Here is a 21,134-nt window from a genome sequence, read left to right as displayed (position 1 = left end):
AAATCTAAACACAAGGTCTTGTGAAATGTTCAGCTCCTTGTTTCTCTGAAATGCTGCATAGTTTAGCTACATGACAACACAGAAGTCGTCTTTGAGCATCGTTCCTCTGGTCCCTGCACAGACATCTACCCACCTTGGGAGCCTTCTCAGACTTCAGCTTCCTCACTACCTCCCCCTGCTGGGCGACCCGTGTAAACGGACAGGGGGCGGAGTCCGAGGCGGCGGCGGCGGCCGGGGCGGGACTGGGGCTGGCGGCGGGAGCGGACGTGGACGTGGGTGCAGGAGCAGCCATGCCGGGCTTGTAGTCCTTTCCGGTCAGCTGTTTGAACTCGGCCTTCAGCGCCAGCAGCTGCTTGACCGCGGCGTCCACCTGCTCCTTGGGCGCCTTGTCGGTCTTGAGCAGCCGCACGGTCTCGCCCTGAGCGACCACGCGGTTGAAGACGGCCACGGCGTCCCCGCCAGCGCTGGGGGCAGCAGCAGCAGCAGGGGCGGCAGCAGGGGCAGCTTTTCCCTTCGCCTTCGCCGGGGAGCTTGGCGCACCTTTAGCCTGGTATACATAAAACACAAATATGACACACGCAATAATGTTTACAAATCTCCACGACAGACTTTCTGCACACCAGATATTACATAATGACAAATATGGTCTTAAAAGTCCTGTTTTTCAAATTATACAGACACTTCTCAAAGCTCTGCACAAAACATTTCCCTCTATAAACATAAATAATTCCCCGCAGAGTAGACTTGCTATTAGGGCTGCTCGATTATGGCAAAAATTGTGATCACAATTATTTTGTTCAATACATCACAATTATTATTAAACGTGATTACTCAGTGATTTTGGAACAATCATCCATATTCATAATGCACATTTTTTACATTTTGAAATTGAATGTTAAATATAATCCAACAGGAATTGCGATGTACTCACTGCCTTGGGGGCTGCCTGGCTCTTGCTCTTGTCCTTGGAGCCAGCGGTGGGCATCTCCTTGGTGTGGCCATCAGGGATGTAGAGCAGCACACACGGGCTCTCCTTACAGCTGTGGGGGCTGGAGGGGGGGGGGGGGGCGGGTCAATCAATCATGTCTGTGCAACACATCTACTGACTATGCTAGCCATACAGATCTCAATGTCCACTAGGATGGATGCTGCTGACTGGATGAAGATTGAGAAAATTGAGACACTGATGATGGCCTAGGCCCGAAACATTTTGTCCTTGTTTGCCAGAGCCTGTAATACTTTTGCGGCTTTTTTGAACAGAGTTTTTGTATATACATCTCAGTCCCTGAGTGCGTTCTCTACTTTTTTACTACCCTGCTGCTGGACGTTGACAAATAGATAGATCAACACTTGTCGGTGGCATTTCAAGCCACACGGCTGTTCTTCTGAATGAGCAAGTGGGAAACAACGGTCAACAACAACAACTAAAGTCAGCAGAGTAGCTATTCAGTGCACCAGCCATACCTACTGGCCTGTGAACAGTGTTGAAAGCTCAACGTGTAGTGATGCGTGCGCGCATGTGCGCGCGCGCGCGCGCGCGTGTGTGTGTGTACAGTTGCAACACTTTAATTGCCTCACTGACTATGTGCACTACTTCTACCACGTACAACAGGAGGCAAGAGACAATCTGTGGTTTGGCTGAAGTTTATGGCGTTAGTCACAGAAAAAGAGGAACCTGATTGGCTCGTAGGGCTGATCGCAGATGTAGAAGCCACGCCTCTGGAGCTGGATGATGTCACCTTTCTTCAGTTCTTTCAGGCAGGGGTCCCCCAGCATCTTCTCCTCAGTCTAAGAAGACAACAGGAGGTTTACAACTCACAATGGGGCTCTGTGAATGAGCTTAAAGGAACTTGGGGAGAATGGCATGAATCCTCTTATCCAAATCTGATGGAGATGGCAAATACAAAAGTTGCCATCTCCTTTAAACACTATAGACACTATAGTGTCTATAGACTTTAGACACTATAGATCTCCTTTAAACACTATAGAATATATTAATTTCTTTAATCTAGATTAATCTCACTGTAATCTTGAAATTAATCTAGATTAATCTAGATTAATTTTAGGTGCACCAGCGCAAAATTTAGGTGCACCCACATTTTTCATTGCATCGCCTGTAACGCTAAAAGGTCACCTTTTTATTGCTGTCCTTTCATATAATGATTTTTTAACAACAAAAAGCCTAGAAAAAGCTTGAAACACAATAAAAGAATATTTTCTTTACAAAATTATTTATGTACGGTAAGCCTATTCTACATACTGAAATTTCTGATATTCATGACAGCACACTTTATGCAGATTGTAGCCTACTATTCATATTACAACTCTGCCTCTTTAATTCAGCTGTCTGCTTGAAACCTCAAAATGTAAACAAAGTAGCATTGGCTAGTTTATCATAGTTTACTGGTTGGACTGTTCAGTTTCCCCTCGTGTGTTTACTGTACGTTTCAATGTGGGCTAATACTTTTTCTCCTTTCGAATTTTGGAGTTGGAAAACATTGGTATTGAGATTATCATCCAACTCATGCAAGAGTGACTTAAATGTAAGAGTTTTAATCAACTTTCTGCAGCAATGATGCTAACCGGAATTTATATTAATTTAGCTAACGTCTTCTATATGCATCATTGCTTTCACGATTGTGAATGTTTTATTTGGATTAAATGTGCCTGTCGAGGGGCGGGTCGCGAGTGTCCATTGAGCGCGCACGGGAGAGTGAGGGAGAGGGAGAGCAAGAAAGCGGGCCAAGGAGAGGGGGGTTACTTCTATAGGCTACTGTTTGGTAAAGTTGCACGCATAGTCTACAATGACAACTTTTGAAAGAAAGCAGCTCAGCTGAGCAGCTGAGCAGCGTCAGGTGCACCAGTGCGACCTAGACTTTTTTCAGGCGCACTCTTAAACATTTGGCGTTCGCGCTAAAATATCAAGGTGAAAGTGATCATAGCTTGCGTGGTATAGACCCAGCTCCCAGCCCAACTTTGAGAATAGATTAACGCCGATATTTTTTTTATCGCCCGATAAGAGTTGCACGATAACGCAGCACGTTAACGCCGATAACGGCCCACCACTAATAATAAGTAAATAAATAATTGAATAAATATGTGTATGTGTGTTGGATGTGTTATACAACAACGTCATATTTACTGCTCACTCTCTAGCACAGAAATAGTTCATTCTAAACTCTTTAAGCCGAAATGAAGTGAGTGATATAGCTCTAGCTGAAGCTCACACAGCGCAGAGCCATGCAGTGCCCAACACCAGGCCGCTCCCCACCTTGCTGTTCTTGTTGATGTAGTCCTTGAAGTCGTCCTCCTTGCCCAGTACGGGCTTGCTGATGAGGTGCTGGTAGTTGACGCAGATGGTGGGCACCATGGGGGCTTTGGGGGTGGACGCCAGCCAGGTGATCTTGGTGGTCTTCTTGTAGTCGGTGTTCTCCAGGTTCAGGCGGCCCTCCAGCGATGACACCGCACCGCTGCCATCTCTATGGCGACCAGAGAGATTCAAAGAGACGCGTCAGTCGTTGTTCGTTGTTTTTCCCAATGTACATGCCACAATCAGGTCCAGCTACAGTACAGCTATTGTTTATCGTTCAGTTTATTTCCTCCTTACAGATACAATGTCTAAAGGTGCTTCTCAACATGCCTCCTCCATCCTCGATGCTCGATCCTCGAGGGGCGTTCCCACTGATCTATAACTAACACTCGATAGACTATCACATTGTTTTCGCCCCATCATTCTTTATGTAGATCAGCGAGGATCAAGGCCCGAGGAGTGAGGGAGGACGTATAAAATCCCAAATGAGAGGCACCCTAAGAGTCCCGTCTACATGGCCGAATGAGGAAGTGAAGGCAATGCCAATGGACCTGTTGATCTTGGTGATGATAATGTTGCCCCAGTTGATGAAGGTGACCATCTCTCCCTCGGTGAAGGTCTCTGCGTCGGGTCCCTCCACGTAGATGGTCGGACCGTACCACACCTGCTTCATGCCCACCTCAGTGTTCTACAGGATACACACAAAGTGAAACTACTTATTTTGATATATTATGTATATGTAGCCCTATAATGTGCAAATTACTTTTTTATTTATTTATGCTTATTTGACAGGGACAATGCACAATATATAATTGAGCCAGATTTTAGCCACAAGGCTAATTTACATCTCTAGTCCCCTTAAGTAAGTCTAAAAGCTACTGATTCTGTACAGATTCTGTACAGGTACAGTACAGGTCACATCTTTTGAGAGATGTATCAGTTACAATAAGTGCTTTATACTTCTATACCTGGTGGACACTTTTTATTGCTGTAACAATAACAATTTTGACTTAACACAGATTCTGTGGGCTCCGTTAGAACACTGCAGTAACTAGGAATGGAAGGGCTGACCTTGGGGTGCTTAGCAACCTCCTTCATCTCCTCCTTTGCCCCAGCGATAGTGATGGGAACGAACTGGGACTCCGACAGCGCTGTGAACCTGGGAGCCACTGGGTCGATCACCTACAGACACCGGGGGGTGGGGGGTGGGGGGTGGGAGGCAAAGAGAGAGGAGAAAAATGTATATAAACACGAGTTCACCAGTCGGTGTTTTGCCTGCATAATACATAGGCCATTTTCTGCAACCTTACTGGATGGACATCTATGCCTCTGCAACTCAAAAGACACAGAGGAACACAAAACCACACACAAGCTGGTGATAACAACAATAATAACAATAACAATAATAACAATAATAATAATAATAATAATAATAATAATAATAATAATAATAGCACATCTCTGAGCACTGCAGATGGGCTGCTAGGAACCGTGGGATGGAGTCAAAGACAGTGATAGTGTAGACGCAGACATTAAGCATCAAGTAGCAGCATCACACAGACATCAAGCAGCAGCAGCAGCAGCAGCAGCAGCATTAAGAAAGCAGCAGCATCAGCACAAACACTGCACGCCGCAGGGGCAGCAGGCCGCACCCACAGGCACCGTGCTGCAGGGCTCCTACTGTACATACAGTAGCAACAGCTTCACATGCACTTTGCAGCCCTTAAACACAAACCATATCCATCACACAGACGAATGATGTGCACTCCAGAATTATAGCTTGCAGGCGATTTATGATCGGAAATATAAATAAATGACAGATCTAAAATCTGTAGGATAGGGACAATAATCATTCAAAAGTAATGCTGTTTACATGAAGCTGCCAGTCCATATGGGTGGGGTGGGTGGGTGGGTGGTGACACACAGATGCATGACAACACAACACACAGAGGCTACTGCAGTGGGGATGGGTAAGAGTGGAGATCAATGCTGGAATACTGCACCACGTTTAAAAGAGAGACAAAATGTGTTCGTCTTACAGCAGAAGGCTGTCCTATGACGCAAGATTACTGGCTTATCCAGGTAACTTCAGGAGTAATCGTTGTTCTCCAAACAACACGTCTCTTTAGAAGCTATAGCTGCTCAGTGCAGTGTTCTCTAGAGATCAGCAGTTATGCCACATTCCAGTCGTCTTTCGGCCGTCATTTCACAACTATTAGCCGCGGCTTTTGTTCCTTTTAACTTGCATAAAACACTGTCCTCCGGCTTATGCACAGTGTGGCTAATACACAGAAAATTACTCTAGTAATTCGGAATGGTGTCACATCCATGTAAAAATAAAGGCTAATTGTGTTCCAGTTGTTAACAAGGCATGAGAACGAAAATGCTACTGGTTGTTAGCAATTGTTTGTTGTTAGCGATTGCTCCCAGACATAGCAATACCAGTTTCTAACAAAGCATTAAACAGTATATGTTACACACACAAACGCCGCAGCAAAATAGTGACAGATAGACATTGGACTATTGTTTCTATGACACGTGTTTGGTGAAACACAAATTGAACTGCAAATGAACAGTGCATATCTATGGCTCTTGTTTAATGTTAATGGACACAGCCATCTTGGAAATTGTGTGATTGAGCATTACTATCAAAGTTAGCTGGGCACTGCAATGGACACCAGCCACAAACCTTCATCTCGTCACCTGTGACATCACTATACAGTATATTGGAACTCAATCTCATAGATGTTGACCAATAGCTTGTTCAGGACTGCCAGTTTTTGCCATTGACTTTTCTTTTCTTTAAAAGTTAAAGTGATGGACAGGGATGGCTGAAGGAAAAACGGAGCGATGAGAACATGCGAAGGTGGGCAAACGAGAAGTGGTCAAAGGAAGAGAGGAAGGAAGGACGGACGGACGGAAAGAAGGAAGGAGTACCTTTTTACAGTAAACTGGCAGCTTGGAAACAGAAGAGTGAGATGCCGTTTTAATGTCACACACGCAAGGACAGGACTCAAGAGGTCAAACACATACACACACACACACACACACACACACACACATATACGCACACACACAGAGAGAATGGAATACACCTAAGACAGCCATCAGTTGAAGCCGTCAACCACACCAGCATAAACAGGTATGACTTAAATATCCCTGACGCCACAGAAAAGCAGCAACAGCCCAAGATCTCTCCAGCGGCCAGAGAAGTACTGAAGTTGGACCTGGGAGCGCTTCTTTCGGTTTCAAACGTACCAGAACTTTCCATGTGCAGTGTGTTGACTGCTACCCATGCATTAAAAACACACAAAGTAAACAATGCAACCCAGCACAGACAGCAGGGGGTAATAAACAAGCCAACAAGCAAAAAAGAAGACATTCACCAATCATGAGACAACACAATAGCATTACCCTTGTCATATACAGTATCTAAATCATTTGGGTTGACGCCTGACCTATACCAATCAAACTCAATCTAACGAGGAGAGAAGAAGACTAAGCCTTGATAAGGTGATGCTGATTAAGAGTGGAGGCTGGGGGCGCTGGGGCGCAACAGGCTACAGCGCTCGTGCCATGTACTGGTCCGAGTGCCAATGAGGTCCCAGGTTTGAGTCCGACCTGCGGTCATTTCCCAATCCCACCCCATCTCTCTCCCGCTTGCTTCCTGTCTCTCTCTACTGTCAAAAAAAGGCAAAAAGCCCCCCCCAAAAAAATATATATCATTCATATATATCATATATATATATATATCATTATTATTATTATTATTATTATTATTATTATTATCATAATGTATAAAATATACTTCAAAAAAAGAGTGGAGGCTAAGGGGAAGCTCTACAGGTGAGGCTCAGGACATCAGCAACATGCTGCCGCACATGAAAGAGCCAAGAGCAGTGGCCAAGATGGTCAAACAGGGAAATGGTGGTGTGTGGCTAGAAAACAATGGTGGGAAAGAAACCGCAGACACGACACATGTGGTGGGTCAAGAACAAAACCGTGACAGGAAAAATAATGAGGGACAAACAGATGCAGGAAATGCACACAGACAAACACGCACACAACAAACAATAACAAACAGACAAACTCAACAGACACACAAACACTCAAGAGTTAGTTAAGGAGGGAAGGAGGGAGGTTCTGAACAGGTAACGGTTCTGGAATGTGAGAGCAGGAAATGACATGCAAGAGGAAATGACATAAGCAGAGCTGACAAGCACCGAGGAGCTCATTCAGGCAATCATGCGAAACTCCAAAGCCAGACGCAGCCCCTGTGATGAGTTGTAAAGACTAACCAGAAGACACTACACTAGCTCGTGCTAAGGAGTCTGTAAATATGTCGTATTACCTAAAAAACACATTTGATCTATAAACCATATAACCCCCAAAAGACATCAAGGTTACACACAAGGCCCACCCATTTACACTGACAAATTTTCAATCGTTACCAGGACCTTCAAGTAGACAAAAGTGCATACTATTTAGTCTGATCACTGAATGAAAATTTAACAATACAAGCTTTGTATTTTTTATTTATTTTCCAGTAGATTATGTAATGTAATTTCAAGCGTTAACTGAACACAATGCAGAAATTTACTCAAAGAAACTATCCATGGAAATGTACACCAGAATAGCAGAATAAAATGTTAATGTCAAGAGACCTTTGGAGGGCAAAATGAAATTTCATGACTTTATAAAAATTTTCATATAATTGAATGAATTTCATGCCAAATGGGGTTTGAAATTCAATGACTTTTCCAGGATTGGCAAACTGTGGGAATCCTGTATCCACTCAGAGCAGCAGGAGCACTTAACTGAGGCCCACACAGCTGATAGACAAAATATCTGCAGACATCAGCCTTCATGTTTACATCCATGATGCACTGATGCATGACTGTACAGCATTGGACAGATCACTTTTAAGTCTGGTGAAACAGAGAGCTTTCCACTGCCCTCCACCTTCTACCCTGAGAGCCTTGTGACCAAGCAGAGATGCTACGATCACGCAAACCCAGCCAATTGGAATCAGTGGGATTAGGTGTGTGTGCGTGTGTGTGCGTGTGTGTGCGTGCGTGTGTGTGCGTGTGTGCGTGCGTGTGCGTGCGTGTGTGTGTGTGGAGGGGGTTCGGTCACAGGAGAATGTGGACATGGGCTCCGTGTCCTGGGGGGGGGGGGGGATTAAAATATGTGGACTAGTGACAAACCTGAGTAAATTAACTCTGAGTGAACCTCCTAATAAAAGGAGTCCTATGGTCTACATTCTTCTCGTAAAAAAACAAATCCAAGGGACTTGTTTTGGGAGATATATGACTTACAAGTACTCTTAATTAACTTTTCTGGGTACTTGCAATACCCACAGACGAAAAGAGTACCGCACGCACATCCAAAAAGATAAAAACACTGGGTGCTGGACAGATGAGCAAAAGTTAAAAAGAACAGGAAGTCCGCACACCGAGGAGCATTATCTGGTGTGCGGACTTCCTGTTCTTTTTAATACCCACAGACGAGTCAGCATGAGACTAAAAGTGAGGAAAGCCAGCACTACCTTTTTGTTGAAGGCCCAGATCTTGTCCCACTCCATGTTGACCACAGACCTGGAGCCCCCCTGCAGGACGACACAATGGAAAAGATACACAGAGGGCAAAGGTCATTAGCAGCATTTTACATGAGCTTCCTTTATCTACCGTAATTTCCTAACTATTAGGCGCAACTTATACATTGATTTGGCAAAATTTCTTCTGCTATGAGGTTAATACACGGTGACATGGTATTATGGTTTTGTTTCTTTTAACTTGCATAAAACACTGTCCTGCGGCTTATACACAAGAAATTATTGTATAAAAATGCAAAACAACCTTTGAGTTAGGGCTGCACAATTATCGCAATCTCAATATGAAGTCAACGCAATTACTTAATTAATCGCAAAACCTACAGTACAATTAATCGTGCAGACGTGCACATGTGTTAATTTGATCACATTTATGACTTTTATACCCTCCTACTTCTGGTGGGTGCTGTGCCTCCTCTGCACTGGCAGTGCTCACCAATCAGGGGGGGAGCACAAATTAAATAATCGATATTCAAAAATCATATTGCACATGGCAATATCTGTTGCAATTAGATATTTTCCCCAAATCGTGCAGCCCTACTTTGTGTGAGGAAAAGGAGACTTTATGAGCAGTGAATGCTTTAACTCAGATTCTTTGTCACACGCGCACACACACACACGCACACACGCACACGCACACGCACACGCACCTGAGCAGCGATGAACTGTTTGAGGCCCTCCACAGTCATGCCCCTACGCAGAACTCCTCTAACGGTGGGGAATCGAGGGTCGTCCCTGCAAAAGAGACACAAACCATTAACCACGTCACTTCCTAAAGATCATATAATATTGTATGTTTCCCCCAACACAGGAAGCAAAATTTCCAAGAAACAAAATTTGCTAATGTTTTGAAAATAAATTATGATACTATCAACTAGCCAGTCGTACTAGTACAAAATACCAGGTGATCAATAATAATAATAATAATAATAATAATAATAACAACAACAACATCGCTTCAACCTCCTTCAGAGAAGCAGCAAGCTTTCTCGGTTTACAGAATATGATGAATGATGAATAAACAAACAAAATGAAATCCCTGACTCACCAGCCGTCTACGTAGCCCTCGTTGACGAACCAGGTGAGCTTCCTCTTGGACAGGACGGTGTTGTTGAGGTTGAGGCGAGCGTACTCCCAGATGTGGGGCTTCCTGAGCTTCAGGGCCTCGATCAGCCAATAGTACTGCTCGTCCCGGTCGTGATACTCCGTGGTACGCAGCGCGTGAGTCACTCCCTCGATGCTGTCCACGATGGGGCAGGCGAAGTCATACGTGGGGTATATCCTGCAAAGTCATAAAAAGTTGAATACCCACACACACATCCTTGGTTAATTTTGACTGGGTGCAGGATCTTCAAGAGCCGTAAGCTATACAACAAGATAAAAGTATCCGCACACCACTGGCTCTTCCTATAAGCCTGAGGAAGAGCCAGTGGCTCGAAACGTTGCTTGATAACAAACTTCACTGGGAGCTATATACTGGTGTGCGGATACTTTTATCTTTTTGTATATCCTGCAAAACACAGAATGGGAGGTGGGGATATGTATACTGGTGTGTATTTTTGGCAACTATTAGCCGCGACTTATACATTGATTTTGCAAAAAAATTCTTCAGATTTGAGGTTAATACATGGAGGCAGTTAATATGGTATTGATATGGTTTTGTTTCTTTTAACTTGCATAAAACACGGCCGTGTGGCTTATACACAATGCGTCCAATATACAGAAAATTACTGTAGCTAATTCAGGGAAGTAACTAAATCATAGGTACCCACAGAAGGCAGTTGAAGTTGAATGCAGCGAGTCAGCTGAAGGTAGCTGATGGCGTGCGGCGTGGCGGAGGACATACCTGTAGGTGCTGCCGGTGCGCGGGTGCGGCTGGTTCTTGCAGCGGTAGAGCGTGGGGTCACGGAGACAGCCGTTGTTGGAGCTCATGTCCATTTTGGCACGCATGCAGCAGGTCTGGCCGAAGTCCGTACCCGCCTTCATCTCCCCCCACATCTTCATGTTCTGCTCCAAGGCTGCGGGGAAAACACACACACACACACACACACACACACACACCACTACAGTTAGCACATCAGGTTTTAGCCACAAATATTTATCTGGCATGAATAAAAACATTTCTTTGAAGCGCTTGTATTTAATGAACTATTTTCAAATCTTCTACCCTTTTTATAACACAGCACCTGAGAAGTTGAAGCCTTCTGCATCTGACACCTTAAATCTAATATGCATTTACGACCATGCATATCTTTTTGTGTACAAACACTTTCGTGTGTGCTGTGTTGCTTTTTGATGCTGTAAAGCAAGCGGTGTTGCCTTCGTATTTGAAATGTACAATACAAATCAAATTGATCTATGTGTGTGTGTGTGTGTGTGTGTTCCAGCACACTTGGACAGGTTCCACCGGTCCCAACGTACAGTTGCTGCGGTTCTTGGACTCGGCCCTCTGCTCGCGCTCCAGTTTCATCTGCTCGGGCGGCGTGTCGTCGATGTAGGCCTTGCCGTCCTTCAGCAGCTGCACGGCCAGCTTCTCGATGGTGGGGAAGTGGTCGCTGGTGTAGGTGAACTGGTCCGGCTTGATCTGCAACATGGCCACATCCTCCAGGATCACCTGAGGCAGAGGGGAGGTGTTTTAGATAAACCACAAAATGAAGGCAGCAGTGTTCAACTGATCATTCTACAAAGGGCATCACACTAAAAAGCATGTAGCTTCTCAAGTGCTGTGTTTATCAGTAGCAAAATCTGTGGCAGCTTGAGCATTCACTTCTATATCACACCACACTATAGTTAGCCTAGTACAATGGCTAACACGTTAACAAGAGCTCATTTCCGCAAGAGGATTTGGGGGAAGAGTTATCTGATGATGTGTGGGAGGAAATTCTTAGTCGTGTGCATAAATCTTCAATATGTGCACGCCATGGCCTTATTCAGTGCAAAATACTGCATCGCACATATTACACTAAAGAGAGGCTAGCTAAGATCTATAAAGATGTATCTCCTGAGTGTGATCGATGTAAGCAAACCCCAGCCAATCTAATCCATATGTTATGGCTCTGCCCCTCTCTGTGTAATTACTGGACGGACATTTTTAAAACTATTTCAGACATACTTGAAGTGACGATTGAGCCGAATGCTCTCATTGCATTGTTTGGTGTCTCCTCCTTTGTACCTTCCCTATCACAATCTAAAAGAGATGTTATTGCCTTTGTCACCTTATTAGCAAGAAGACTCATTTTGACTAAGTGGAAGTTAAGAACCCCCCCTTGTCATGCACGCTGGTTGGCGGATGTTCTTTATTTCCTTCAACTGGAAAAAATTAGACTTTCTACAAGGAGTTCTCCTCAAAAGTTTTGGAAAGTTTGGGGCCCATTTTTTCAATATTTTGAGAGTACTAGTTTTTCATATATTCCTGACTAGACTGGCCTAGACCTGGTTACATGTGGTATTTTGTTTGCTATTGGGGTGTCTACCAATTGTATTGTATTGTATTGAAATGTTTTGCTGAATTTGGATAATGTATGTGTCTGTTTTTGTATTTAATCCTCATTACTGACTGTGGAGGGTTGTTGTGTTTTTTGTTTTGTTTTTTATTTGATTTGATTTGATTTGATTTGATTTGATGTTTGTCTTATTTTGTATCTGTAAAGAAAAGCAAAATAAACAAACTTGGGGAAAAAAAAAAAAACGAGCTCATTTCCTAATTCATGGGTTTCATCAGGTCCCTTTCCACAGGTGTATACAATCAAGCACCTAGATTATGAATGCAGACTGTGCGGTGTTTGATTAATGCACCTGTGGAAAGGGACCTGATGAAACCCATCAATTAGGAAATGAGCTCTTCTTTTAGGTCTATGGATGAAACCCATGAATAACCTAGCTAACACCTTAGTTAGCAAGCGCTAGTTTCCTAATACCCTAGCTAACACTGGCTCTGTCTGGCCTGAATGCTCTCCCTCTCTCGCTCTCCTTCTCTTCCTCAGCTCACACACCTTCTCGAAGTCCTCCTTCTCCTTCTCAGGGTTGGTGTCATCAAAGCGCATGATGAGTCTGCCTTTGAAGGACACCTGGTAGTGCTGGTTCAACAGCGCCGCTTTAGCATGGCCGATGTGCAAGTATCTAAAAACACCAAAATAACAAGAAAAAAACATCAAACAAACAAACAAAAAGCTAAAATGGAAAAATCTTCCCCCAATAATAGCACATGGGGTATATAACAAAAAGGTAGGATTTTTATACTCTTGAAAGTGTAAGTAAATTTCTGTAATAATTCTAGGACTGAGTACTTTTAATTGTGCTTCATAAGGCTACCTAGGTAGTCACAACAAAATGAAATCTTTTGCAATTCAGATGTAAAACGTATGTCAAGGGCCACTCCCGAACAAACAAAGCCGAGACCAACCCTGAGGTGGTGAAGGGGGTCAAGCTGCTAGTTATCTGTTGTGTAAAAGCCTTTCATTAAGCTACCATATAGGTTGGCCCAGAGCAGTAGATAAAACAGAGTGGCGACACTCCCATAGACCTCCATAGGAAAAAATGGCAGCGCTTTTTCCAGGCTATTTCCTCATTATGGGACTTTTGGAACTACATGTATTTACAGCCAATCTCTTGGTCAGTAGTCAATGAGTAAATTGATTACACCTTCCAGCATCCAGAAGTACATCCCACCCTCCTGCGATTCAGCACAGTTTTTTGCAACTTTTGTTCGCGTGGCGGCAACATCAAAGCGTGTCGCGACTCTCTCTTTCTATGGCTCTGGGTAGGGCTATTTACAGACATGATGTCCCACCTTTTTCAATATGCTATATCTTAGAGAACATTTTTACACTGTCTTTGTTAAAAAATTAATATCTGCCAATATACCGATTATTCCTTTTTTTAAATTCAAATATCAAAATTGATGTGGGCCTTTAATCCCTGTAATCCCATGTCGGTCGAGGCAGCATTACTTACCCACTGGCCTCAGGAGGAAATCGAACCACCACCTTTCCCATCTCAGCCCCAGGCAGCTCCACAAACTTCCCCACGTCAGCTTTCTTCTCTTTCTCCTCCGTCTACACAGCCAATCACAAAACACCATCATCAACAACACAACAGCCCAAAACAAACGAGACTAGCCAAACAGTGTCGGTGAGGGTTGTTAATTAAAATTCTGCAGAACTTACAGATTTGCTGGCGGCCATTTTGGTGGTAGCCCACTTGTTGCCCACAGAGGCAAAGGGAACTTGGGAGCTCAGGAAGGAGTACCAGCGGCATGTGTGAGGGAATGAGCTGGCCTTAGCCAAGATGGCCTGCCATTCGCCACTTCCTGGATGACAACAGGAAGAGAGACACACTCAATCCAAAATGATTTAGACCCCGCAAAGATACGACATGACAATGGTCAACAGTACATTTAGGCACACATTTTAAAGTGATTGGAGCATGTTACTTCTTCATAATAATAAAGGAAAAGTTGGAGATGCACACCAATTAACCTTCTCAGTAACTCAGTGTCTATAACCGACATCGAATCACATTCACCACCCAATAACTCAGTACAGCTGGACTGAAACGGAGGTCATGTGATGGGTCATGTCATGTCTATTTACCCTTGAGGGCGGCCCAAACGCAGAGGTCTGCCAGCGTTAGGCTGTGACCCACCAGGAAGGTCCTGAGCGCCAGGGCTTTGTCCAGCTCTGCGAGGGCCGGAGCCAGGTTGGACTGACCACACACACGGCGGGCACTGAACTCCAGCCAGTGGTCCACCTGAGAGGACAGGAGAGAAGAAGTGTCAACCATTCGTTACAGTGTGCATGAACCGTTCAGTTCAGTCAGAGGAGGCCATTAGTTCTAAAGAAGATGACAAAAATATAGGCATTGGTGGCGCTAACTATCAACTAAGGAGGAGGAAAGGGGGGGGGGGGTGTAGGAAAGAAACATTTCATACTATACCCTATGAAGCATAAACATGCTTTTGTTTGGCTGACAAAAATATAGCCTATGCATCACAAGTCAGACTATCTCCTGTGACAGGACCATTAGAGGCTTGGCCTGACTCAGTGATTCAGCAAAACAAAACCACCCAAAAGCATAACCAGACAGAGCATTACAAATTATGAACAAATGCTTCATTCAGTCTTGATAGGCAAGCCTCCCTGCCTGAAACTGAAAGAGGCCTCTACCCTTTTCCCTTTCGTAAATGCTAGATGTTGGTAAAGCCTTGTAGGTCTACTGCCATGACACTTTGGATCTACTTAAAACAGACATTAAATTATATCCCACAAAGCTTCTCCCTTCTTTAACAAAAGCATTCTTGAATTTCTCCATAGGGATCAATAAAGTATCTATCTATCTATCTATCTATCTATCTATTCTACAATCAGAGTAATTTCAGAAGCTTTTTTCCCCCTCTTCTTCTTCTGAATTAATTGGGTCAGACATTTGATCGTGGATTAACTTAATGCTTTTCATCCCACCCATCCAAACAGGGATCTGGTAGTAGTCTTCGTAGAACTGCGGAGCTGAGCTTGCTCACCTCTGTTTGCTCAAGCATGTTGGAGCCATACAGGCCGAGGCTGGGGGCCACCCTGGCCAGGTAACGGCTGATGGAGTTCACATCGCTGAACTGAATATCGCTACAGACACACAGAGGAGGAACAGTCAAGCTATGGCAAGCAATCCAGGCAATCTATGTATAGAGCCATCTCGCAGCAACTATCCCATATTACTACAGCAACTATCAGCACCTATCCCATACAATCCCATTACTGTACACAAGTGTGAGTGTATCTGTGTGTGTGTGTGTGTATGTGTATGTGTGTACTCACTCAGAGACACGCAGCTTGTTGTCTTTGCCTTCCTCCACAGACACACTCACAGCACCCTTCACATGCTCAGCAGCTAACAGCGCACCTGTCAGGCAGAAAGAACTGACATCAGCACAGCCGCACCTGTCAGCACTTGCCAAATTCTTCACATTCAGATTGTGTTTACATTTTTGTATGTCAACAGATACTATAAAAACAGGTTCAACCATTTTTGCCCAAGGAACAGACACTATCTCGATATTCCATTGGGTGTATACCATTTATACACCGTGTCTTAAAGTCAAAATGCAAGATCAACATCAACCAATTGTGAGACTCCCAACACTTTCATGTGGCTTGCATCAGCCTGTTGTGACAATATTATCCACTTGATGGCGCTATGAAGACATTCGGCAACAAAACATTAGAGTAGCTGCTGCTATTTTGTGAATGTACCTCTTGCAGAGGGATACAATTAATGAAGAAAATGATTTGATGAAATAAACGTCACCCAAAACTTTATTTTATCACTTAAAAATAGTGTTACCTCACATCTTGGACGCAAAGCTTGTACGCCAACATCAACGTAGGCTTATTAAATCGATTATTTCTAACGTCCCTAACGCTATATCATTTAGAATAAGGAGACAGCAATGCAATATAATTTCAACGTTATTTAACTCCCATGTAAATGGATTATTAGCTAGTAAACAATCAGAAACCACACCATGCCACGAAGGCAAAAGCAAAAGCCTGTTAGCTAACTAGCAGCACGACTTGCTGCGTGTCACTGTGGTTTGAAGGGATGACAGCCTGCTAAGTTAAGTTGGCTAGCTAGCACTTACTTAGCCAACACATCTGTGCGACTTGGTTAACGACAGTATTGCACGATCAAAATCATTACAAACGCTTTCGTATGACCACAGGACATACCTAAAGGTGGATTGCTGGAGTTGATGGTAAGGTTCAACGCCATTTTCACCAACACCGGTACGTGATGCTTCCACACTTCAGGCTACCACCGCCACGCAGTGAGCTATTGTGCCACACCTACAAATAACCCTGTCCGTCTGGGCTGTCGGATAATGGTTCCACTGTGCATAAATTTGGTCTTGTGTGTTTAACATTGGCGCATGGTCTGCGGCATACACGAATGAGTATAATTCATTAATTTTCTTGTTTGCCTCACTTATTCCAAATGTATGTATTGTAAGCAGCAGCTATGTTTCAACAATGAATAAACGCAACAATTTAATTGACGTATCCAGACTCGAAATAACAATTTGACCAAAGTTAGGGTTACACTCTTCGATATTTCTGTTTTGTCCTGACAGCATCCAATGTCAATTTGAATTAGTTTGAAAGTCTGAGGTAATGTAATACTTAGTTCGTTGAATTTATTCAACAAGATTACTACCAGTTCCAAAGTAAAGCATTTTAATTATTATACTCAGTTAAATTGTATCAAGCTGTGGTGCAGCGCTGCGCGCATGCATGGAATGGTTTCCCATAGAATTCGTTTTCAAGACAGCTGGCTACCGTTTGCAGCTTCATGTAAATTTGGCAAGTGAACAACACTAACTTATAACTTAGTCCGTAGCTACAGGTTTGTGTGTAACGTTTGTCAGTGATTGGTTAGTTAGCTGTAATTTAATTGACAAACCCAGTCGTTTGAATTGTTGTTGACAGGTACCCTCGGTTATTGCGCTGACGATAAACTTTAGACAAATTAGCCAGCTAGCTACAGTAGCAGCTAGGTGTCGCTGGCTTTCTTCATTGTCTTGGGCTGAAAGCCACAGGTTACAAGGTGAGAAGGTGAAAGTCATGAGGAAGCGAAGTCAAAGATGGAGTACAACACCTCCCTCAGTAACTGTGCGCATCAACCCCTCCACTGCACACAGCCTTCAGCTAAAGAGAGGCCTTCGGATGAAAAGACCAAATATTCAAGAGGTGCAAGGCCCGCCAGAGAAGAGTCATAACGGCCAGGGTCGTGAGGACGCCGCTCAGGGATATCTCTCGTGGGGTCCCACTCTTGTGATAAAGCGTCAGGAGATGGCAGCTTACTTCAGACTATTTGGTGAGAAGAATTGACAGTTCCTTGTTGTTTATTCCAAAGAAACTTCTAAATTCATAAATTACCTTCCTTTCCTCAAGTACAGTGTTTGTTTTCTGTTTTAGATGATGACCTCATACAGGATTTCTTGTGGATGGATTGTTGCTGTAAAATCACAGACAAGGTAAGAAAAAGAAAAAAATACAATCTCTCTGGCTTCAAACATTAAGTAAACTAATCCATGTACATTTAGCCAAATATGTCTGGACAAGGAAAGTGCTGATAATTGGTATTCTACTGTGGTCTTTTTCCCTAGTATTTGCTGGCAATGACATTTGTCTACTTCAGAAGGGCTCATTTCAGCATTCAGGAACACAACAGAACTAACTTTTTCATAGCACTGTAAGTATGAAGCGGAGCCTATATCCTAGCCTCCTCACCCATTACAGAATAAGCGATATTTCTGTCTAACAGAGATTACATAGCTAATAGCTAAGCTATTTATGATTTAGGCATTTTAATTGGCTGGAGGGTATTCCATGTACGTGGTTTAGTGACAAACCTGGGTAAGTTAACTCAGAGTAAGTGGTAAACCTCCTAATAGAAGAGCTGTACAGCTTTATTCTCCTAACAAAATAATGCCATTGGACTCTTGTTGTAGGAGGTGTACCACTTAAACTTGAGTTAACTTACTACCCAGGCTTGTCACTAAACCACATACTTGGAATACCCCCCTGGACTCTCTCCTCTCCTCTCCCTCTCTACAGTTACCTGGCCAACACTATGGAGGAGGACGACGAGGAGAGCAAGTATGAGATCTTCCCGTGGGCGCTGGGTAAGAGCTGGAGGAAGCAGTTCCCAGGCTTCCTGAAGCAAAGGGACAGACTGTGGGCACGGACTGAGTACCGGGCAGCTGTCAGTCGCCGCTGTTGTGAGGAGGTAAGAGAACCAGACCAGTCGTTCACCCACATCTCTGCTGTTTCACCACCAGCCAATATGAGTTTGAGCTTAGACAGACTTATTTGTATCTGTTGAATTATTTATTCTAGCTGTGAGATGTGTTTACTTATCCAACCAGTACTTTGGTCAGTGGACAGTTGATATCAAAACTGTCCTGCCGTTTGGTCTTAGTGTGTGTATGTGTGACAAGATTGAGTGAAGAGTGAAGAAGTGCTTCATGCACGTTCCAATAAGGCTATTTGGTTTGCTGTGTGTGTGTTCAAGTAAGGTGATGATGATTGTGTGTGTGTGTGTATGTGTGTTCATGTGAGATGATTGTGTTTCTGTGTGTACATGTGCTCATGTGAGGTGATCATGTTTGTGTGTGTGCTGATGTGACGTGATCGTGTGTGTGTGTTCATGTGAGGTGATCATGTTTGTGTGTGTGTGTGTGTGTGTGTGTTCATATGAGGTGATCATGTTTGTGTGTATGTGTTCATGTGAGGTGATCATAACTGTGTGTGTGTGTGTGTGTGTGTGCGTGTGTGTGTGTGTGTGTGTGTTCATATGAGGTGATCATGTTTGTGTGTATGTGCTCATGTGAGGTGATCATAACTCTGTGTGTGTGTGTTCATGTGAGGTGATCATGTTTCTTTGTGTGTGTGTCCATCTCCTCCACAGGTAATGGCCATCGTGCCGACCCACTTCATCTGGCAGCGGGTCCGTGCGGAGCACCACAGCGGGGCGCAGCGCCAGTACCGCGACCGGGACCAGGTCCACCTGCCCCGCGGGCCCTCTGCCGGCACCCCAGAGCCCTGTGCCCTCTGTGCCAAAACCACCACCCTCACCGCCTCGGCCTCGTCCACCTCCTCCTCCTCCTGCTCTTCCTGCTGCCTCGACGATTCTTCCTCCACCAACAACAACAACTCCCTTGTCGTCTCCTCCTCCTCACCACTCCCCTTCTGCCTGTCACTCTCTCTAGAGACCACGCCGCCGCCTCCTCCTCCTCCTCTTCCTCCTCTTCCTGTCCGAGGCAGAGTGCCCTCCAGGACCAGCAGGCGGAACAGGCAACGGCGTGTCTGCATCTGCTGCTCCCAGGACCCCATAGGTCAGTCTGTGTGGCCGCAAATAAGGCTCTTCTCAGCGTCTCTCCTTGGTCCTCGATCCTTGTTCTTATGGGCTCATTCCCACTGATCTATAAAGAATGATGGGGCGGCAGCCATGGGATAGTCTATCCAGTGTTCTTTATAGATCAGCGGGAATGAGCCCGTAGGACCGAGGAGATCATCTGAAATAAATTTTCATCTGAAAAGACAAAAGCTTCCATGTAGCTATTTATGGGTTTCATCAGATCCCTTTCCCATTCCCAAAGGTTGGCTAGTTCCTGGCTAGTTCCTTTGAAAAAAATATAAATCCTATGGGAGGAGTGGCTGAAGTACCGAACAAACTCCTATTTCAGGCCCCTTCCAATAGACTATGATCTTTAAAATCTTTCCCATGGCTTAGTTTGCAAATTATGTCAATAGTGTCAGCTCTTCTCAATGTAAGACTAGAATATTGTTTATGCTAAGCTAAGGTTAGTAAATGTTTGGTGTCTCCAGAGAATTTGATGTTTTTGATGGAGATCTTGAATTAATACTTACAACTATACAACTAACTTTAAGTTTCCTTTCTCTTACCTGCGTTTTACAGCTGAAGACCTGGTGTGCGAGGCAGAACATGATCCTACAATGGACTGGATTGGTGAAGAGTAAATTCAAAGACACACATGTACTATTTGAGTATATATGTAAATTAATATAGTTTTTTTTGTAGACATTGATCCACAAATAGTTGGATTTCTTAGTTCATGTATGTGTACCTGTCAAAAAGACTAGATCTTTTTGTAACACTGCTTTTTGAAAAGAACATATAGTTTGAGCTTATACAGGTCTGTATAGGGTTCTTCAACCAGGTAATGTGAAAACGCGTACTTCAACAGTTTTCTTCAAGTTATCAGAATCCAGAAACTGAATTCTCATTAGTTACAATTAATTGTAAATAGGTTGTGTGAATTACACAAACCTTCCAGACCTAAGGCCAATGTCTTGATAAAGTGTCACAACTCTATGATTTCATGTTGTCTCACCCTCAGCTCTGGTCGGTGAGCGGCATTTATTTATTTGTGGTCAACACCTGGCAATCTAGGTCAGGTGTGAAAATGTCTGCAGTGTTACCTGCATTTACTCCATTGGGCTCATCCCCCAGAAACATATACTGTATGAGTGCCCCCTCTAATTAAGTGATTGAGTGGCTGTTGAAAATACTGTGGGATCCAAGGGGATTGTTTATTGGTTTTGTGTTTTGACTCTATAGCCACTGTGTGACAATAAATACTTAATGGAAAGAACTTTGGCTGCTGTGAATAATTGTTTGAGAATTGTTTCAAATTTA

The 21,134-nt window shown here is 43.9% G+C and overlaps 2 protein-coding genes across 2 annotated transcripts in view; one reads left to right on the top strand and one right to left on the bottom strand.

Moving 5' to 3' along the window:
- The window catches only part of eprs1 (glutamyl-prolyl-tRNA synthetase 1), a 30,213-nt gene extending 13,435 nt beyond the window's left edge, over positions 1–16,778 (bottom strand). Inside the window, exons 1-18 of the mRNA XM_062522362.1 lie at positions 16,643–16,778; positions 15,731–15,815; positions 15,439–15,538; positions 14,513–14,669; positions 14,087–14,229; positions 13,875–13,975; positions 12,914–13,040; positions 11,343–11,535; positions 10,768–10,939; positions 9,970–10,203; positions 9,572–9,656; positions 8,859–8,918; positions 4,382–4,492; positions 3,862–3,998; positions 3,272–3,479; positions 1,676–1,788; positions 932–1,049; positions 134–547 (exon numbers count right to left, since the gene is read on the bottom strand). Coding sequence (XP_062378346.1) covers positions 134–547; positions 932–1,049; positions 1,676–1,788; positions 3,272–3,479; positions 3,862–3,998; positions 4,382–4,492; positions 8,859–8,918; positions 9,572–9,656; positions 9,970–10,203; positions 10,768–10,939; positions 11,343–11,535; positions 12,914–13,040; positions 13,875–13,975; positions 14,087–14,229; positions 14,513–14,669; positions 15,439–15,538; positions 15,731–15,815; positions 16,643–16,685 — 2,601 coding nt within the window. The 5' untranslated portion in view covers positions 16,686–16,778. The remainder of the gene's footprint in view (positions 1–133; positions 548–931; positions 1,050–1,675; positions 1,789–3,271; positions 3,480–3,861; positions 3,999–4,381; positions 4,493–8,858; positions 8,919–9,571; positions 9,657–9,969; positions 10,204–10,767; positions 10,940–11,342; positions 11,536–12,913; positions 13,041–13,874; positions 13,976–14,086; positions 14,230–14,512; positions 14,670–15,438; positions 15,539–15,730; positions 15,816–16,642) is intronic.
- Positions 16,779–17,025: 247 nt separating this feature from the next.
- spdya (speedy/RINGO cell cycle regulator family member A) lies at positions 17,026–21,090 on the top strand. Its single transcript, XM_062523059.1, has 6 exons — positions 17,026–17,786; positions 17,888–17,946; positions 18,079–18,164; positions 18,530–18,701; positions 19,383–19,809; positions 20,394–21,090. Exons 1-6 carry the CDS (start codon positions 17,534–17,536, stop codon positions 20,453–20,455), a joined length of 1,059 nt encoding a protein of 352 aa, XP_062379043.1. The 5' UTR covers positions 17,026–17,533; the 3' UTR covers positions 20,456–21,090.
- Positions 21,091–21,134: the final 44 nt, after the last annotated feature.

Source organism: Sardina pilchardus, chromosome 20 (genome assembly GCF_963854185.1).
Source record: "Sardina pilchardus chromosome 20, fSarPil1.1, whole genome shotgun sequence".
Lineage (NCBI taxonomy): Eukaryota > Metazoa > Chordata > Actinopteri > Clupeiformes > Clupeidae > Sardina > Sardina pilchardus.
Note: the sequence above shows the minus strand (reverse complement) of the source record. Positions and strands in the feature narration are given on the sequence as shown.

Coding starts and splice junctions, on each gene's coding strand:
- spdya (XM_062523059.1), top strand. CDS start 17,534: ATGAGGAAGCGAAGTCAAAGATGGAGTACAACACCTCCCTCAGTAACT. Junction 17,947..18,078: donor GCTGTAAAATCACAGACAAG/GTAAGAAAAAGA, acceptor CTTTTTCCCTAG/TATTTGCTGGCAATGACATT. Junction 18,702..19,382: donor GTCGCCGCTGTTGTGAGGAG/GTAAGAGAACCA, acceptor TCTCCTCCACAG/GTAATGGCCATCGTGCCGAC.